Below are 21,485 nucleotides of genomic sequence, written 5' to 3'. Positions count from 1 at the left end.
ACACAGGCTGAACAAAAGAAAATGATTTGATTTCCCCATCTACACACTCAGTTTGGATGGGGAACATCCTCCCGTTGTGCTATCGTATTCTGAGAGTGGGGAGGCCTCTGCACCATAAGAATACACTGATCAGCACCACTGGCTATAGCCAGCAGCGATGATCGAAAGAAAGTTTTTCAGCAGGCTGGTTATACACAAGATGCTTGATAGATCGTTTTGTGTACAAACAGCCTGTCCATACATGGATCAAATTTCAGATTCATTTCCATACATGTATGGCTGGACCAGGGGTGGACTGACAACTCATGGGGCCCCCGGGCAATAGGGGATCATGGGGCCCCTGTGCCCTTGCTCAAAAAAGCCTATGAAAAAGATACCAGGGGCATCTCATGGGGCCCCCTACTGACCCCGGGCCCTCGGGCAGTGCCTGAGTTTCCAAATGGTCAGTCCGCCCCTGGGCTGGCCTAAATCTATCAGTCGAGAGATCAGGAGACAAGATCTCTCAGTATAAGTCAGTAAAATGGTGTGGTGTCTACACACTTATACTGTATATGGCTTACGATGTGGACACCTGCCAACTACACCTATATGAACTTGTTGGACATGCCATTCCAAAACCAAGGACATTATTATGGAATTGCCTTACGCCCCAACTCATTTCCATCTTGAGGCTATAACAGACTACACTTTACTGGGAAGGCTTTCTGCAAGCTTTTGGAGTGTGTCTGCCGGAATTGTTTGCCCATTAGACTAAAAGAGCATTTGTGAGGTCAGGTACTGTGGTTGGATAAGAACACCTGCCTCCCAATTTGCGTTCTAGTTCATCTGAAAGGTGTAAAGTTGGGTTGAGTTCAGGGCTCTATGCAGGTCATTTAAGTTTCTCTACACCAAACTTGGCAAACTGTCATTATGGGCCTAGCTTTGTGCATGGGGCACTGACAAGCTGGAAGATATGAGTCTTTCTTAAACTGTTTGCAGTTGTCTAATGTCTTTATAAGATAATTTTTGTCATTAGCTATTGCATTGTTATATGCTCAAGGTATGTATAAGTAGCAGTGGGGAGACTTTAAGTGAATGTGTTACAAAAGGCAAGGAACAGGTTCATTCTAAAGAGAATTATAAATATAATATAAATTTATTATATTTTATTTAATATGCAAAGCTGGATCTGGACTTTGATATTTACCATGTACAGTGGCAAGATCTAGACAACTGCACCAACTTTCTAGAGACTGAATTACAAACTAGACAGACCTGAACGTACTGGAGGGGGAATTACTAAAAAGTGTATTAGACAAGTTCTATATGAACTGGTGCTGTTGCTCATAGCAACCAATCAGCTTCTATATTTCATTTTTTCCAGACAATTAGAAAATTAAAACTTGTATTCAATCCCCCCACTGTGTTAAACCTGACAAGCACTAGGTTATATTAAATTTCATTAGATAACACATGGAACGATTCAGACAAGGAACATGTCCCCCTTGAGGATGTAGAGCCATCTGGTTTAGTCAGTAATACAAAGATAAAAAATCACGTAGGCAGCCCTTAAACTAAGAGTCAAAAATAAACAATTTAACTTTTCAAATGCTGGATGTATGTGAAAACACAGAATCACAATATGATACATTAGTCAACAATCCTTAAGTTAACATTTTACCAACAGCTCACTCATAAATGTGCAATGTGCTAATGTGCAAAAAAATCAATATGGCCAATGTGCTTCAGTTCACTGGGCCTTATATGTATGACCCTAAAGAGAATTCCTTTGACTTTACTGTTATTGCCCAGCACCAATATTTACACAAACCAGTGTTTGAAATTCAGTTTTAGTTTTTAAAGTGAACTGCTTACCTGGCTGTCTAATCCTAGAGTCAAAAGCATGAAGAAGAAAAGGAATGACCAGAAAGGAGACAGAGGAAGCATTGTCATGGCTTGTGGATACACTACAAAGGCCAGTCCGGGACCTGCAAAATACATAGCAAATGATTAATATATAGTCATTATTACACATTATACAGAATGTGTTTTTTAGTTTTGGTTTGAGAGGGAAGGGATGGGATTTCTATAGATTTTATTAATGTGTGTGTCCTCGTTTGGGAGATTTCCCATCACTTTCTGTATTGCAGACAATGTTGATAGCAATAAACTAATGTCCGGAGCGCTAACCCACTCATCTTATATCCCAAAGTAAAGACACATGAGACATAATTTATTTGTTAATATAATATCATATAAGATAAAAGTTCCAGAGGTGACATCTTTAAAGTAAACCTAAGCCCAGAAGGTTATTTACATACTTTGCACAAACAGTAAATGTACTTTAGACAAGCCTTCATTTGCCTCTCTAGCTGTAAGCATTGTGAAGAAACTCATCTTCAAAGTTCACAACAGAGGGGTTGACATCTTAGCTCTTGTCCTATTACTTTCCATTGCAGCATATGCTTGGCACGCTGCCAAGCCACTACACAACTTTCAGGTGTTTTTAAGCTGTTAGAAATCAATTGAAACCCAAATTTAGTGTCACTGTTGTGACCTTTTGGATCTTTGAGAAATAATTTTGTCACAGTACATGCAGCTCATAGAGAAAGCATGGAGCTTCCAGCAGTAAAATTTGCCTTTTAAAAACAAAAGTCAGTAACGGCAGCTAGTGTAGTCCTGTCCCGAAAGGTTCTCTTTAATTGTGGAACCATTACCAACAAATGAGATAAAAGCAATAACTTTTACAGTATATTTAGTGGTGTTAACAGTTTTTCCAATTTGAACCAATATTCTGCTTTTTAATAACAGTCATTCTTGTCAAGTGGATGGAGAACAGTCATTCTGGCATTTGAGGAATGGATATTCTTGGACTAGATTCTCAACTCTCTCTAATAAATGATAGACATTTGAGCTCAGCTGTCAAATAATCTTTGTTACTGGTAACAGAAGTCTGTAGAAATCAACACATTTGTTGGCTCTTCACAGCTTAGTTGGTTTAATCTGTCATTTGGCTAATTAGTAATTTGGGCAATTGCCATACACAACTAGAATGCAATGCAATCGGAAGCATTTCAGCATGACAACAGTGCATTCTAAAAAAAAAAAAGATAAAAAACTGTTGAAGAGCAACCCACAAAAGAATTTAGATTAATTTAAGGTTATGTACAAATCAGAATTTTATATGTGTCATGCGGCACTCCCTAGAACTCTCCTTACTGTGCAAAACTCAATGTACAGACATGAATACATATATACGAAAATTAAATGTAATAAACCAATTATTTTATCAGTGTGTATAATATAAACAAGTCCAAGACCAATGCTTATAGTCCCAAGAGATATTATTTTGTGACCAAACAGTATCTTCCTCCACTCTGTGCTAAGTAGTCACAGCAATCCACATTAATATGCAAGTGGGTCCCACCACCTGTCCTCCAATAGTGGACATAAAACTTTTGTTATTAGGTCTAGATGGGCATAGGGCTCGTATACGGTCCTGGGATTCCTCAATATGGATCTTCTCCCCTTTTGGTATGACATGTGGTGTATGTCCCTTTAGGAGACCACCGGGGAAGTACAGTGAAACCAGGTTTTCCCTGACTTCCTCTCCAGGCTGTGGTAGCATACATAAATAAAAAATCACTTACAAACTTCAAAGACAAATGAGCATGTAAGTCATAAACGCCCCTGGTGCCGGCTCCAGACAGGCGTGGGTGACTTCAGCACAATCTCCGCCCAGCCCCAAGGTATGTTTCATGTCAATAGACTTTGACAAGGGAATCAAAGTGTCTGGTATTGAACTGGTTAAGGAGCTTATGTAAAAAAAAAAACATTGCTTTGAAAATGTCTCAACATTTGTGCTAACATAACAGATAATACTTGTAAGATTTGTGATATGTGTGTAATAGTTTCTTTGTTGCCTTTCACCCAGCAAATGCACCATTTCCTTACATTCAATCCCAGGAAAAGAATAGCTATTAGAACATTTAACCATGAGAATTACCATTCACCAATAGAGAAAATAGCCTAACACTATAGGCTAAAAAAAATTCAATCTGCAGGGGAAGTAATATGAGGTAGACCTCAGCAGTCTGTACAGTCAATGGAGAATCTTGTGCAAATGGCTAGGAAAACCTCCAGCTGCAGTGTAAAATAAACATATACAGTGCTTAGCATAAATGAGTACACCCCAACAGATTTGTCAGAAAACCTTTACTTTCAGAATCAACATTTTCTATGGGACACTATGCTACAAAATACTCCCATAAATGTGGACCATTGGTTGCAAACAAGATTTATTAACTTGTGCACACAAAAATGTATTTTTCCTAACAAATTAATTCAATACCATGTTGCAAAATTAATACACCCCAATGAAAGTCTTAGAAGCAAAGCTAAATTTTAGACAAAATCCTAATTAACAAGGATTCAACTACAGGTGAGCCTAATTATTCATTAAACAGGTGTCCAGCAGACAGTTGATTATAAAAGGGCGTTACTTAACAAAGAAAGCCCCTTCCCATTTCATGCTGTCAGCAATGGCACCACATGGAAGAGAAATGTCACAAGGCCTGAGAAAGAAAATCATTTCTTTACACATGAAAGGTGAAGGCTATAAGACGATCAGCAATGCTTTACTTATCAGTCAGAATACTGTAGTAAAAGTGATACAAAAATTTAACAAAGATGGAAATACAGCCATCTCACAGAGACATCCAGGCCATCCCCGGAAGTTGACACCTTGACAGAAGCGTCTTCTGATGGGAAGGGTTGAAGAAAATCACCATGCAAGTTCACTGCAATTTGCTAAAGAAGTAGAAAGCCAAACTGGGGTGATTGTTTCCCATGACACAATATGGCGTGCACTGCAGAGGAATGGCATGCATGAGTGTCGTCCACATAGGAAGCCTCTCCTAAAGCCTATGCACAAAAAAACCCACCTAGAATTTACAAGGGCACATGCTGAAAAAAGAAGACTACTGGGACTCTGTACTTTGGAGTGATGAGAACAAGATAAATGTTTTTGGAACTGATGGCTTCAAAACTGTATGGCGTCGCAAAGCTGAGGGGTACAAAGATAAATGCATGGTGCCTACAGTGAAACATGGTGGTGGCAGTGTCCTTCTGTGGGGCTGCATGAGTGCTACTGGTGTCAGGGAGCTGCATTTCATTGATGGTATCAAGCAACCTTTCAAAGCAAGGCCCCCCTCCAGGTTTTGCTCCTTCCTCCACATGAATAAGTCAGGGGTACACCAAACACACATTTGTTTGGCTGTTTGCACAAGAATCTGCATTGATGTGCACTGAGCACAGGTCTCCGACATATTATTTCCACCACTCATCAAATGTTCTTAGCTTATAGTGTTAGGCTGGCCATACATAATCATTTTTTGACCAAAGTCCCCCATTCACACATTTGATGTGGATGGGGGAATCACTTCCACTGAGATATTGTGTTCTGACAGCGGGGAGACTATAGCTGGTGGCACTGATCAATCCCAAAAAACCTGACAGGCTGGTTGTACAGAAGTCAAACGTTAGATCAACTTTTGTACAACCAGCCTGCCCATACATTGATCAAAATTCGGCCGGTCTCTACTGAACCGGTCAAATTTTAATCAATGTATGGCTGCCCTTAGGCTATTTCCTCTATTGGTAAATGATAATTCTCACGGTCAAATGTTCTCAAAGCTATTTTTCTTCTATGATCCAATGTTAGGAAATGTTAGATTCATCCACAAAAGGCAACAAAGAATTTAATATACACATATTAAAAACATTGAGTATTATTCCTTACGTATGTGCAAATGATGAGACATTTACAAAGCAAAGTTTTTATAAGTAGACCCCTAAGTGACGTATGTGCATTTTGTAATATCCTCTTGTAGTAATAGTAACTATCTGTATATGCACAATTATTATTATGCTCAAAGTACCGATGATCTATTTTTTCAGAAATTATATGCCCAGGGATGCATGAGGGATGTAATTTGCCTAATGTTTTAAAACGAAAAGTTGTCTCTTCTATCATTGGGAGGTATACATTGTATTTTTCATTGCAAGCAGTACAAATTGATTCTCCTCAATGGTTCAGGAAAGTTTCACTAATTATTAAGATAATAAATTCCTGGCAGCTCTCTGATCATAAAAGATATGTGAAACCCAAAATAACTGGAGCAAAGGCAGAAGAATTAGCAGAACGGATGCAAAAAAGCTGCCAAAAATCCAATCCTAGCAGATTCAGGATGAAAATGAAAGGCACCATCTGGCTAGCAGAATATGTACAACAGGCATCCAGTGTGGGATGTAGACAGTTACAGCAGTAAAAGTCAGTGCGTAAGATTAGAGCCTTAAGGCGACCATTATAAAAATAAAGAAAGCATACTGAGTAGGTCTTATCTATTCATCATCAGGAAATCACTGTATTGGCTTATTTAAGGAACAGTTGAAGTCACAGAAATAGATATGCAGTCAGATAGACTTTGCACTCCATTTTTATAGCCTTACCTCCCTTTTCCTAATATTTCAGTTGTGCAGCGTGTCTACATATGACTGTGCACCAGTGTTAGACCAAGTGCACCCTATACTGTAGCAGATCTGGTCAGACAAACCCCTTACCCTTCTCTTTAATACATGTCTTTGTGAGCAAATGTGTGTTGAAGGGTATGGCTATTACTCAACTCTGCCAACACTGAGCACTGACGTGTAAAGCCCCATACACACAGGCTGAATATCAGCCGAAATCAGCGGGTACAGTAGAAACCAGCCGACATTCGGCCTGTGTGTGCAGGTCCTTGTTTGACAGAAGCCAATTTCACGGGCAGCTTCTGATGAACTAGTTTGCTGGATAACCAGTAGCCGATCGGCATCCGATCAGTGCTTTTAACCAATGGCTGCGAACACTGACCAGTGTGTTCTGGTAGAGGGTGATCTCCCTATCAGAAAGCAATAGCTCTCATCGCATTGTTAGTACAGAGACCTCTTCATATGTACCAGACATAAGAGCTGGAAGAGAGAAACCTATTTTACGGCATTTCCTTGCAGAAATCAGGCACAAATTATAACATACATTACACTGTACATTATTATAAAGAGATTAAAAAGCTGTGGACAGTTGAGCTTTGATAAGGTTGTACAGTGATTACATGCAAAGGGTAGTAAAATATATCAGTCACATTTCAACACTGACTAGTTTTTAAAGCAGTAACAAACCCAATGCCAAAAATTTAATATATTGCAGTTTACCAGTAATTAGATGTGGTAGCTGCATTAGTTTTCTTTTTTAAGTTTTTTGTCGCTCTGTTTTCACCTGGTAATCTGGCCAGTAACACACCTCTTGTATTGGAGTGTCGCCACTCTGGATGAAGGAGCACAGGGGACACAGCATACAACAGCATTGCCAGTCTTGTGGGAGTGCAGTGTTAAATGTACTAACAGATGTGTATACACCAACAAATTGAAGTCAAACTCCAGCTGACATTTTATAATCAGTTACAGCAAATAGTTGTTTTCCTTTCGGGATAAAGGTTTTACTTGAATAAATAAAAGCTGAGCATTGTAAGCAATCCTGTCAGTTGAAAATGGTTTCTCTCATCCCTCTCTGCTGTACAGCCTGTTCTAAAAAAAAGAAATTGAATGCATCCATCACATCTAAGAATTGGGAAGCTGAAATATATGAAATGCTTGATTTGGGGTTTCATACTGCTTTTAGCTCACAAAATAAAGCACCAACACACTCCACCGCACTCTACAGTATGCTGAACCCCTTATATCAGCTGCTGCCCCGGGAGGATTTTATCATTTAATGTCCTTCCCCAGTGAAGAACTAAAAGCAAATCTCTAACTTCACAGTTCAAAGACACCATGTGAACTACCTTATCCTCCAAGGGATTTTTTTATTCTGTCCAGCCACTTTTGTGATTCATTAGATAAAGTGCTAAAAGCATTTGTTTGACTCACCATTAACAGTATTGCCACCCAGCAGCATATGTCTCTCTTCTGACATTATTCCATGAGAAGCATTTTTGTAGTGAAGCTGACTAAACACTGTACATCCTTGACAGGTGTGAAGGGTTTACATTTCAGTGTTTGGTTGGATGCATCACCACAGTAAGGGAAATTTTGCAAGGGTATCCATTTGTGCTCTCCATGGTCCTGACACCATTAAGAGCATGAGTGCTTTTCCTGCCCACAGGCGAAGACCACACAAACTAAAAACTGCAGTTTATAGCTCAGCATTTCGGAAGCATTTGTAATTCTGTGTTAAGTCCACGTATGCATCAACTTTCAGCACTTTTGTCTGAAAGCAAGCCACTAGATTACACTGAAACAAAAGTAAAAGGCTCTGCAATCATATAAATATCCCTTGTCCAGATATGTCAAATGCAGAGCAAAACGCATCCATCTGATATCCCTCTCTTGATAGGTAGATTTGTGTTATTATCTGAATATTCAGTCAGATCTAAAATTCAAGTCACACATTTCTACAGATAAATAAATCAGTGTATTTATAAATGCTAAATCAGTTTCCACTTAATTGACCTTAGATTCAACTGGAGATAACAAATGAAAAGAATGTAATGAAAAAAAAATATAGCGCTTTGGATCACTATGCTTTTGCCAGTGGCAACCAATGTTTTGCTCTCACTCCAATTCACACTATGGTCCCTCAAATGTTAGACATGGAGAAAATGGCCATGGGTTAAGGGCTTAAAATTTCAAGTCCTGAGCTACTAGCCAGGCCTTAGAGTTACTCGCCACCAACAAACACACACAAACAGAGACACCTGTACACACACACAGACATGTACATACACACACAGAACCATGTACACACACGCACAGAGACATGTACACACACACATACAGACACGTATACACACACAGGCACGTACAGACACGCATACACACAGATACATGTACATACACAGAACACATGCACAGACACATGCACATGCACACAGACACATGTAGATACATACACAGACACATGTACATACATACACACAAACACACACACATGTACATGCACACACACACACACAGACACATGTACACACACACATACATGTACATACACACAGACACATGTACAGATACACACATGTACATACACACAGGCACATGTACAATTGTGCATGCATACACAGACACACACAAACACACATGTACATGTACACCCCCCCCTATAAAAAGTTGCAGTACTTCGTTGTTCACTCACAGATCCGGGTACTGCACTCTAGGGGGAGGCAGAGAGCACAGCACACACTCCTTGCTTTGCTTTCACTGCGCTCAGCTATTGAGCAGTCTGACGGCTCCCAGTGCCAATGACAGATCCGGCCTGAGCTCCGAGACTGCTCAGCAAAATTGCCCTGGGGGACACACTCACCCCCACCATAATTTCCACTTGCCATTGGCGAGCAGGCGAGTGGAAATTTCAAGTCCTGGGTTACACTATATAGAGCAATGGAGCGGCGAGACGTCCAATCACAAATCCCTGAGGAAGACATGTGACCCTGTGGCGTAATGCATAGGGGAGGGGCTTGGTGATGTCACAACACTCACGGTCAGCTAACCCACTCCAGAGAGAGTTCACGGAGAGGAGTCCAGAGAGAGCTTGTACAGCCAGAGGGTGTCAACTATGTTTTATATATTTTCTTATGTGTGCAATATTGGGTGCAATGGAGCACCTGTATCATGTGAGTGGCTCTTGTCAGTTTTTAAATGATAAAGCACTATTGGCTTGCCTATGTATTTTCTATATGTGTGCTGAGCGGAGGAGAAGGAAGGAGCTGAATCAACAGCGAAGGAGAATCTTTGTAGAAGTCATACCATCAATATATGTCCACCTAAAGAACGCAAGCCATTTTTGACAAAACTTAGTTGTGAGGTCAAAACTTTCAGGTGAGAGCAGAACTGTTGTCAGTGTTGATGGAGGTGCACTGTATATGAAAAAAGGAAGATTTTTACGGTATATGTCTTGTGCATATTGCTTATTATATATTTTTTAACTACCTACTTCACATTGGGATTATTTTCATGCTCATATTTTATATTTTTTATGTCACTATGTATATTTGAGAGCAGTGCGGCATGGTTATTGTATGATTTTGGTCATTTCTACATTTACACCCCCTGGATTGAGGGACTTTAATTCATAAATTCCCTCCTGGAGAGGTCCTTGACAATACTGGAACCCCTCCAGGAGGGATAGACTTTATCAATCCCCCAAAACTTCAGACCTGGTGAATCCCTTTAAGGTCTATGTTGGTTTCACTCCAAACACCTTCCCAAACAAGCTCAGCTTTCTGACTTGGTAATAGAACATTGATATAATTAGATTTCTTTTAAAGTTTTAATGGATTGCCAATTATTTACCCAGCGGCTTTAGAGAACTGCATGCAGCTTCCATGAAACAGCATGACTATCCCCATATCTGAATTGACAGTTATAAAAAAATGAGATAAATGACATTAATTGCATAATGATTTTTCTCTACAGAACAGAGTCTCGATGTACTCCCTCCAGGCAGCTTCAACTGCAAAGTCTAAAAGTAGAAAGAATTAACCTAATCCAAGTCTGATTCTCTGAGATATTAAAGGCACAAAAACATATAAAATGTAGTGCGATTTTCAATGGGAAAATCAAACAATGAATATACTCTGAAGCAGGCCATAGATATTCAAGGGAATTCAGGTGGGCAGGAATGATCTGACTGCAGAAAGATTTTCAAAAGATCCTGCAATAAAGAGATAAATGAAAATTACTTTAGAATTCATGTTTATACCAATGGAGCAGGGGCCAGACAGACCTTATTACAAGAGTTACATCAGAACTAATAATGGTGTTATCATGGGTAGTCACTGTTACTTGTGTGATTGCCTTGAGTAGTTGTTTACTGTCTGCTGATGTTCACAGTCACAAGGATTCTCCCCCAATCCAACCAGCCAGATCAGATTACTAACTTAATCATTAAACTGAAGTTTAATATCCTTATATTTTTGCTTTCCACGCCATTCCATGTGTTGTGAATGTCTGAGGACAATCTGCGAATGTCTGCCCATTTTCTCACATTTGCTCCAAGTGTTCCAAACTAGATTGCAGCAGAATTAACACAATGATCTGTTGCACAAAGAAGTGAGGTGGACTACTTTTTAAAACTGTTGTGAATATCTAAATACTACAATTTAAATGCTTTTCTAGAAGTTATCTTATAGGCCAGCTGCGACAATTTGGCAAATTTGTGGCAAATGTACCACACTTCTGCATACTCCAGCAAAAGAACTGGGGCAAAGCATCACATCCCATTTAGTATTTGAAAAGTGACATTATGATAAATATATCAAATTTCCATTATACATTAGCATACTGCAGTACAATAATGGACAGAACCACTGTTATTTTATTGATGAATATTCCCCAATGTTCCTTGCATTGAGAACATGGAATGTGTATCTCTCCTACTGCTCATGCTACTGCACTATACAGTATGGAAGGGATATCAACAAAAAATGACTTTACAGAATCCAACACTAGCACAGTGTCAAATTCCTGGTCCCCATTGGTTTACAGTGGTTCAATTAATGGACTTTTATGTCACTTCTTTGTCCTGTAGTGACAGGGGTTGGCAGGATGAGTCACAGCTACAAAGGAGATTTTCCTTTACTTCTTGTCCCAGAGAAAAAAAAGTACGGTAATTGAAAGGAGATCTCTCCAAAGTAAAGAGAAATTCCTTTCTAGACAATTGTCATCAGAACAGATGTTCTAATTTAAATATTTCCTCTCAGCTTCTGTCCAGTGACTACTGTAAAATATTATTTTTTTCTAAGGCACTATGAGGATCAGCATTATCCTACTTCACAACAAGAATATTCTCTGATTTTCTCTTTGGGGGCTGCAACTGAATGAACTGAATGTTAGATATTTCAATTCTACACAATAAATAGATATTTTACTTTTTACTGTAATAATATACACTCACCGGTCACTTTATTAGGTACACCTGTTCAATTGCTTGGAAACACAAATTGCTAATCAGCCAATCACATGGCAGCAATTCAAAGCATTTAGGCATCTAGACATGGTGAAAACAACTTGCTGAAGTTCAAACCAAGCCAATAGGGAAGAAAGGGGATTTAAGTGACTTTGAATGTGGCATGGTTGGTTGTTGGTGCCAGATGGGCTGGTCTGAGTATTTCAAAAACTGCTGATCTACTGGGATTTTCACGCACAAGCATCCCTAGGGTTTACAGAGAATGGTTCAAAAAAGAAAATATCCAGTGAGTGACAGTTGTGTGAACAAAAATGCCTTGTTGATGTCAGCAGAGAATGGGCAGACTGGTTCGGGATGATAGAAAGGTAACATTAACTCAAATAACCACTCGTCACAACCAAGGTATGCAGAATATCATCTATGTAACACGTTGAATGCTGAAGCAGATGGGCTACAGTAGCAGAAGACCACATCGGGTGCCACTCCTGTCAGCTAAGAACAGGAAACGGAGACTAGAGTTCATACAGGCTCACCAAAATTGGACAATAGAATATTGGAAAATCATTGCCTGGTCTGATGAGTCTCAATTTCAGGAGTGACATTCAGATGGTAGGGTCTGCAACTAAGTGATACTATCATGTCAATGTGGACCACAGTCTCTGAGGAATGTTTCCAACACCTTGGTAAATCTATGTCACAAAGAATTAAGCCAGTCCTGAAGGCAAAAGGGGGTCCAACCCAGTACTAGCAAGGTGTACCTAATAATGTGGCCGGTGAGTGTACATTTGCAGTTAACATAAATGTATTTGTCTGTCCATGAATAGAAGCAGCATGAATTTCTCAGGTGAATGGCTGCAGTTAATAAAGCAAAGCTAATAAACAGTGAAACGTTTGATGTACTGTTCCTTGGCGCTGTCCACAGGCAAAGCATCATACAATTTTAGATTCTGATATAATATTAAAGAATGACAATTGTGTTCGTTTATCAGGGCATCTAAAGGAAGTATTATTTCTGAGTCTGTGCTGCCCAGAACCACAAATTAAAATCTCCCTTTATTTTTCCCAAACTTGACCAGAAAAGGAAAGCTGAGAATCTGAAATAATTGTATAATATATAAAATAGTAATAGAACAATCTGTGCAATCAGATTGTGCACATTGTTATATATATAATTTTTTATGTTCTTGTTTTTTCACAACCAATCTAGCAGCAACCATGGAGGTATTTCATTTTTGAGAGGTAGATTTGGAGGAAGTTTTTTTTTTAGGAGATAAAGGATTAGTGAAACCTAGTGATTTAAATAATTTTTTTACAAAAATCGAATCATGTTTTTGAAAAAAAGGCACGGTATGGTGAAACATAGCCATCTTTGAACTATATATAGCAAACAATCTTGTACCCTGTCGGCTTAGTTGGGATATCCCACCAAATGACAGGCTGGTGAATGAAGAATCCATCAAAGAATGGTACAGTTTTTTTTTAACAGTAAAGGCAAAGAGATGCTCCAATTCTTATTGAAAAGAAAACAGTTTAAAATTATAAAATTAGAAACACAGATAAAATAATTAAAAGAAGTGGTTGAAACACATACGGGTAAGCCTGAGTGTAACCAGTTGTCAAATGAGCTCAAAAATAATATTAAAAAATGGGATAAAGAACCTAAAAACCCCCCAGAAAAAATACTTACGAGATATAGGAGAGTGTAAATATAATGAGGTAATTAAATGGCAGAGTAAAGTAGTGGAGGAACAAATTATTTTCACTAATACCTCACCTATTAAGGAACAAACTAAGATAACCCACCCAAGATAACTCTGGAGAAGGTAGAAGTTACCCCACAGAGCAGATCAGGGGTATGCAGAGAGGGAGGGGTCATCTGGGTCCACTTCATATAAAAGGCCCACAACCACCCCCCAGAGAATATGGAAAATATGGTCGTGGGGGGGAAAATGACTGGGTACAGAAGGCATGGAAGGCAGGGTGTGTACATGAGGCAAAGTACCAATGTACAATAGATTCGCCCCTTTAGAGAATGACTAGGAGGGACTTCAGGACAAGGTTTTTCAGGAGGATACAAGACCCCTAGTGCAGAATGAGAGAAGAGGGATCCACTAGAAACACATTTGGGGGAAAAAGAAGAGGAAGAGAAGGAGAGGAGGATGAAGAGTACAAAAGAAGACAAGTCAATTAGGTGAAGGAATATACCATTTAAGTGGTATTCTGTTGAGTCATGATGAGATGAAAGTTTTAGACAAAGATCTTAACCACTTGCCCTCTGAAAGATTAACGCCCTTCATGACCAGGCCTTTTTTTTGCTTTATGGCGCTGCGCTACTTTAACTGGTAATTGTGCGGTCATGCAACGCTGTACCCAAACAACATTTATATAATTTTTTCATACAAATAGAGCTTTATTTTGGTGGTATTCAATCACCACTGGGTTTTTTTATTTTTTTACAATATATTTTGAAAAAAAACCCAATATTTTCTACTTTCAGTTATAAAAAATATCCAATAAAATCAAATGTCATCATCAGTTTAGGCCATAATTTATTATGCTGCATGTCTTTGGTAAAAAAATATATGTATATTGATTGGTTTGTGTGAAAGTTATAGCGTCTACAAACTCTGGTATAGATACTGGAATTTATGCAGCTTTTACTTTCTGACCCACCTATCACATTTCTTGAGGTACTAAAATGCTAGGGCAGTACAAAAAAAACCCCTAAATTACCCCTTTTCCAAAAGTAGACACCATAAGCTATTTGCTGAGAGGCATGTTGATTCCATGGAAGGTTTTATTTTTTTCCACATATTTTTTCAAAAATAACCAAAAAAAAAATGTTTTTTTTTACACAAAGCTGTCACTTAAATGATATATTGCTCACACATGCCATGGATATATGTGGAATTACACCCCAAAATATATTCTTCTACTTCTCCTGAGTATGGGGATACCAATTGTGTGAGACTTTTTTGTAGCCTAGAGGCATACAGGAGTCTGAAATCCAATGACACCTTTGAAAGCCTGAAGGTGCATAATTTCCTCATTTCACTTCCTCACAACCTATTACAATTTTGGAGGCCCTGAAATGCCAGGATAGCACAACCCCCCTCCCCCAAATGACCCCTTTTCAGAAAGTAAACACCCTAAGCTATTTGCTGAGAGATATGTTGAGTCCATGGAAGATTTTCTTTTTCACACGTTTTTGGAAAATTATTTTTTTTTTTTACACAAAGTTGTCACTTAAACAATATATTGTTCACACATGCCATGGCATATGTGGAATTACATCCCAAAATACATTCTGCTGCTTCTCCCATGAAATCCGACCATCGTCTGAAAAAAACTATACCTGCAGCTGAAGGCATCATCCTGGTATAACCACTCAAAGTCCACTGATGTACCAGTACATTGCTGTTCCTTGTTGGGCATATATAATATGTTCTTTTTCTTTATGTAGCCTGTGGGCTGAATGAAAAACGTGTGTGGTATGCCCACCACTAGAATATACCGCCCTGAATCCACCCACTTATAATGTTAGGCATACACACAATGAGCTGAACGAAAAAAAAAACGGATTCCTCCATTCACATTGATCGATGTGGATGAAGAAATGTCTGTCAAATTTTTTTTTTAAATATATGCCGAAGCATAGGAGCGATTCACCCACTGACCACCCCAGGCCCCAATGCTTGAGCATACATTTTTGTTTTACCCATTTTCAATGCCCTGACTGAGGGAAGAAGGTTCTCACCCAAGATTTGACAGTACATTGCACTGTCCATCTTCCCTTTGATGCCGTGCAGTTGTCCTGTCCCCTTAGCAAAAAAACACCCCCAAAGCAGAATGTTTCCACCACCATGTTTGACAGTTGGCATTCTAGGGGTCATAGGCAACATTCCTCCTCTAAACACGGTGAGTTGAGTTGATGCCAAAGAGATCGATTTTGGTCTCATCTGACCACAACACTTTCAACCAGTCCTCCTCTGCATCATTCAGATGTTCAACTTAATAAAATGGTACATTTCCAGGCTGTAATTTTAGGGTCTCTCTTTTTCAAGGCCCTGTGTGAATGTGTTCCCTAGACTGTGCCGTGCTGTACCCTATACTAATACTTCAATAGTGTGTGGTAGCAACGGAAGCAGTCCTTGAGGCAGAAACCAGGTTAGCCAGAACAAAAGGGACAAAAACAGTGGGTGGCACGTCTAATTCCATGTCTGCTACAGACATAACATCTTTTTGGGGGTGACTTTTGGGTTCGGGTACCAGGAATGGTAGCTGGCTCACTGCATCTGCATGGGAGTTTTGGGTCACAGCAATTTTTGGATACAAAAGTGCAGTGATGATCACTTCCTGAAATTTTAGAAGGATCCACTTCTTTCAGTTGCTTTGTAAAGCACAAAAGCATTGTACAGAGCCAATTATAATAAATATACAGACTCTTTTTTGTACCAGCGTCTGGCTTTATGGGAAACTAAGTACGGCTTCATCATCTGGTCACTGAAGTCCACCCCTCCCATGTCAAGGTTACAGTTGTGGACACAGACAGGCTTCTCAACACCAGTTGCCGTGCAAATTTGGACTATCGTGTCTGCATGAATGGAAGACAGGACAAAAACATCACTTTTGTCCATCCACTTCACTACAAGCAATTCGACATTACTCAAGCAGGCTCTCCCAGAAAAATTAACAAGGGATTCATGCACACAGATGTTTTTTTGGGCGTATACACATCTGCAAATCTCTGGTTAAGGGGATTTACAAGGAGCTTAATTTTGTGGAGCCGATCACATTCAGGGTCATGTCAAGGATGACAGAGTGTATTATCGATGAAATGCATAAATCGCATTATATTCTCATATCTATGCCTGGCCATGGCAGCAAAGAACATGGGCATATGATGAATCGGGTCTATGGACCAATATGACTGCAACTCATTATTTTTAGTAATGCCCATGTTGAGGGATAGGCCCAAAAGAATGTTCAACTTGGAAACCACATTAGATTTCCATGCGAATGGTCTGGCAAGATTTAAACTTGAGTTGGCGTTGATGTACTGGTCAGCATATAAATTGCTTTGTTCAAGAAAATCAAGGGGAGTAGTTAAATTTGCTGTTTCCACCTGTATTCTGGGTTGAGCAGTGAATAGGGGAAGTACAGGTGCTGCAAAATCTGTCGGCTGCTAATAAGGATTTGCAAGCATGTCCAGAAGAACACTATGGGCTCTATGGGTCTGTGTTTGAATTCTTGATGGCTGTGGGACGCTATTTGTGTTAGCCACCTCACCAGCTTCTACAGCACTTATAGAACTCGTCACTTCACCAAGTGATACTGTAGTGCTGGTATGTAAAAAGCCAGGATGTACTAGGCCGCTGGTGCTCGCCAGTTCACCATAAGGTAGCATGGCACTAGTACTAGCACTCCACTGCATATGAGCATCATTGTGCAATTTTTTTTTCTCAATCCAAACAACTTTTATTGTCAAGATAGAGAAAATGAGAGAACAGTACTTACAGAATCCACAATGACATTACTGCAACAGCAGGATTACACATAAATAGAACATGGATATGCAGATCATGTGATGGACAGAATAACAGAAATAGTAATCAAACAAAACAGAGACCACAAGGATCCAAAACTTTCTTGACAGTACCTTGCTTTTTACTTTTTATTCCTTCCCGTCCAGATGTAAACAGAAATGGGGGAAAGGAACAAAGCCCAAAACATGCCTTCAAACAATAAAAAAAAACACATTAACTTCTTCTGGTTCACCCGAGACGTCTCATCAGAAAGAATGGGAGATGCACATGAACTCCCAGAAGGGGAGGAGTGGAGACACACCTGATATAAAATGTCACACCTGCAAAAGTCGGTCCACTATCAATTGAGGAGGGGCGAGCCCAGGTGTACCCTTCCATACCTGCTGGAACTTCCGATAAGCATTGCAATGTTGGTACGTGAGTTTCTTCTGCGGGGGTAAAGAGTTAACATAATCTATCCATTGCTTACTAGTCAGTAGGAGCCGATGATAACATGTACCTTGCTTTCAACTTCCTAGCCAGATATAACAGTCTAGATACCATAATATACACTCCTGGTTGGAACAGTTCTTGGTCCAGTGCCCCCAACAGCCATTGCAAAGGATCCTGGGGAACAGTATATTGCGATACTAGAGAAATAAATTGGAGAACCTCACTCCAATATCTATGTAACTTGGGGCAACGCCAGAGAATTTGAATGAAATCACCCTGTTGGACACCTCGGACAATCAGGTAAATCGCGCCTGCCCCACCGATACAGTTGCACAGGGGTCCTATACGCTCGATTGAGAATAAAAAATTCAGACAATTTAAGAGAGGGAGAAGGGAAATTCCCGGAACAGATTCCAGGACAGCATCCCAGACATCTCTAGCAAACTCTACAATATCCCAGGACCAGTGCGCCCTGCACCAGAGACTAGCTTGATCCTGTACTGTGGACAACAGCTGGGAGTATAAGCGAGAAATCATGCCCTTTTTATGGGTTGCCTCAGTGACATCCTTAAGAAAGTCTGTCAATGTGTGGAATAGCCTTAGGAACACGGCAGGAGCGTGGATCATGGATATATATGTGATTTTCCACAGGGAGGCCGCCCTCCAGCAGTAAAGCTACTGGAAGTGGTCACCAACTAGTTAAATACAGTCATGGCCGAAATTGTTGGCACCCTTGATATTTCTCCAGGAAATCATGTATTTCTCACGAAACGTATTGCATTAACACATGTTTTGCTATACACATGTTTATTCCCTTTGTGTGTATTGGGACAAAACAAAAAAAGGGAGGAAAGAAAGCAAATTCGACATAATGTCACACAAACCTCCAAAAATGGGCTGGACAAAAGTATTGGCACCCTTTCACAACTGCGGATAAATAAGAATGTTACAAGCATGTGATGCTCCTGTAAACTCACCTGGGGCAAGTAACAGGTGTGGGCAATATAGAAATCACACCTGAAAGCAGATAAAAAGGAGAGACGTTCACTTAACCTTTGCATTGTGTGTCTGTCTGTGCCACACTAAGCATGGACAACAGAAAGAGGAGACGAGAACTGTCTGAGGACCTGAGAACCAAAATTGTGGCAAAATATCAACAATCTCAAGGTTACAAGTCCATCTCCAGAGAACTAGATTTGCCTTTGTCCACAGTGCGCAACATTATCAAGAAGTTTGCAACCCATGGCACTGTAGCTAATCTCCCTGGTCGTGGACGGATGAGGAAAATTGATGAAAGATTGCAACGCAGAATAGTCCGGATGGTGGATAAGCAGCCCCAAACATGTTCCAAAGACATTCAAGCTGTCCTGCAGGCTCAGGGAGCATCAGTGTCAGCGCGAACTATCCGTCGACATTTAAATGAAATGAAACGCTATGGCAGGAGACCCAGGAGGACCCCACTGCTGACACAGAGACATAAAAAAGCAAGACTACAGTTTGCCAAAATGTACTTGAGTAAGCCAAAAGCCTTCTGGGAAAACGTCTTGTGGACAGATGAGACCAAGATAGAGCTTTTCGGTAAAGCACATCATTCTACTGTTTACCGAAAACGGAATGAGGCCTACAAAGAACAAAACACAGTACCTACGGTAAAATATGGTGGAGGTTCAATGATGTTTTGGGGTTGTTTTGCTGCCTCTGGCACTGGGTGCCTTGACTGTGTGCAAGGCATCATGAAATCTGAGGATTACCAAAGGATTTTGGGTCGCACTGTAGGGCCCAGTGTCAGAAAGCTGGGTTTGCGTCCAAGATCCTGGGTCTTCCAGCAGGACAATGACCCCAAACATACGTCAAAAAGCACTCAGAAATGGATGGCAAAGAAGCGCTGGAGAGTTCTGAAGTGGCCAGCAATGAGCCCAGATCTAAATCCCATTGAACACCTGTGGAGAGATCTTAAAATTGCTGTTGGGAAAAGGTGTCCTTCCAATAAGAGAGACCTGGAGCTGTTTGCAAAGGAAGAGTGGTCCAAAATTCCGGGTGAGAGGTGTCAGAAGCTTATTGATGGTTATAGGAAGCGACTGATTTCAGTTATGTTTTCCAAAGGGTGTGCAACCAAATATTAAGTTAAGGGTGCCAATACTTTTGTCCAGCCCATTTTTGGGGTTTTGTGTGACATTATGTCATATTTGCTTTTCTGCCTCTGTTTTATATTTGTTCCAATACATACAAAGGGAATAAACATGTGTATAGCAAAACATGTGTTAATGCAATACCTTTTTTGTGTGAAATACTTGATTTTCAGGAAAAATATCAAGGGTGCCAACAATTTCGGCCATGACTGTATGTCCCAGTCAAAAGCATGAGCAAATTTGACATGTATGTCAGTATTCATAAGTTCGTGAGAACTCTGAATATGAAAAAAAATACTTTTTTCTAACATGGGTGTTAGGCCATCCTTTAGTAATGAAGGTCCTCATTCTAATCTTAGGAACAAATCTGTATTTAACCCACAAAACTCTGATAATAAACATATATAGGTTTTTAGGAATATGATGTTGGATGATTCTGAGAAATTAAATGTTAAAAAGGTACAAAATCCCAGCTATATCAAGAAAGGAATAGAAGAACTAGAAAAGAAAACAGAGGTGATAATCCGCCCTGCCGATAAAGGCATAGGTATAGCCGCTATGACTAAGGCTTTTTATAAGGATGAAATGGACAGACTTCTTGGGGATAGGAACACATATTTACTATTGAACAACAATCCGGTGGTTGAATTTAAAGAACAAAAAAAATATCTTAAATAAAAAAGAAGCCCAATATTTGGTCCCTTAGGGATGTAGAAACTTAGTAATATACTGTCTTCCTAAAATTAATAAAAGTACCCTCCAGGACAACCCATAGTCAATGGGATAGATTCAATCATGTCCAGGTTGGGGCAGTACATAGATTATTCACTATAATGTACAGCGTAATGTAATGTACAGCGCTGAGCAAACTTTTTGGCGCTATATAAATACTGTATAATAATAATAATAATTCACTTCAACCAGATACTAGTGCTACAGAAGCTTAGTTGACGGATACAAAGTATCTTTTGCAAATTTTGGAGAACATACAGTACATGGTCATGATCATTGCATCTAGGTTACAGCTGATGTCAGCTCTCTGTACGTGATTATTAAGCATCAAGATGCATTAACAGCAGTGATCTGGGTTCTGGGTATTTCTAGGAAGCATAGGAAGTGTTTGAAGGAATGCTTTATGTTCACTTTACAGCACCATTACTTTTGGCATAATTAACAATATTACCTACAAACTATGGGCGTTACAATGGGAGCACGATTTGCTCCCAGTGTAGTGAATATTTGTATGGCCCATTAGGAAGCAGACATAACATTTAGGAATAGACTTGAACAGCTGAAATATCAGAGTTTTATAGATGACCTATTCATGACCTAGGATGGAGATGAAGAAAGTCTGTTTGCATTCAAGAAAAAGTTAGATGGCAATAACAAAAATATAATGTCATG

At 39.7% G+C, this 21,485-nt stretch overlaps 1 protein-coding gene across 2 annotated transcripts in view; it reads right to left on the bottom strand.

The window, feature by feature from the left end:
• Nucleotides 1-21,485, bottom strand: part of SLC6A7 (solute carrier family 6 member 7) — a 140,456-nt gene that overhangs the window by 44,782 nt on the left and 74,189 nt on the right. For both annotated transcript variants that reach the window (XM_089682133.1, XM_089682132.1), the window contains exon 9: nucleotides 1,855-1,967. In XM_089682133.1, coding sequence (XP_089538259.1) covers nucleotides 1,855-1,967 — 113 coding nt within the window. The remainder of the gene's footprint in view (nucleotides 1-1,854; nucleotides 1,968-21,485) is intronic.

The sequence above is a fragment of the Staurois parvus genome, unplaced genomic scaffold (genome assembly GCF_062004578.1).
Source record: "Staurois parvus isolate SC_StPar_1 unplaced genomic scaffold, SC_StPar_1.0 ptg000286l, whole genome shotgun sequence".
NCBI lineage: Eukaryota > Metazoa > Chordata > Amphibia > Anura > Ranidae > Staurois > Staurois parvus.
Note: the sequence above shows the minus strand (reverse complement) of the source record. Positions and strands in the feature narration are given on the sequence as shown.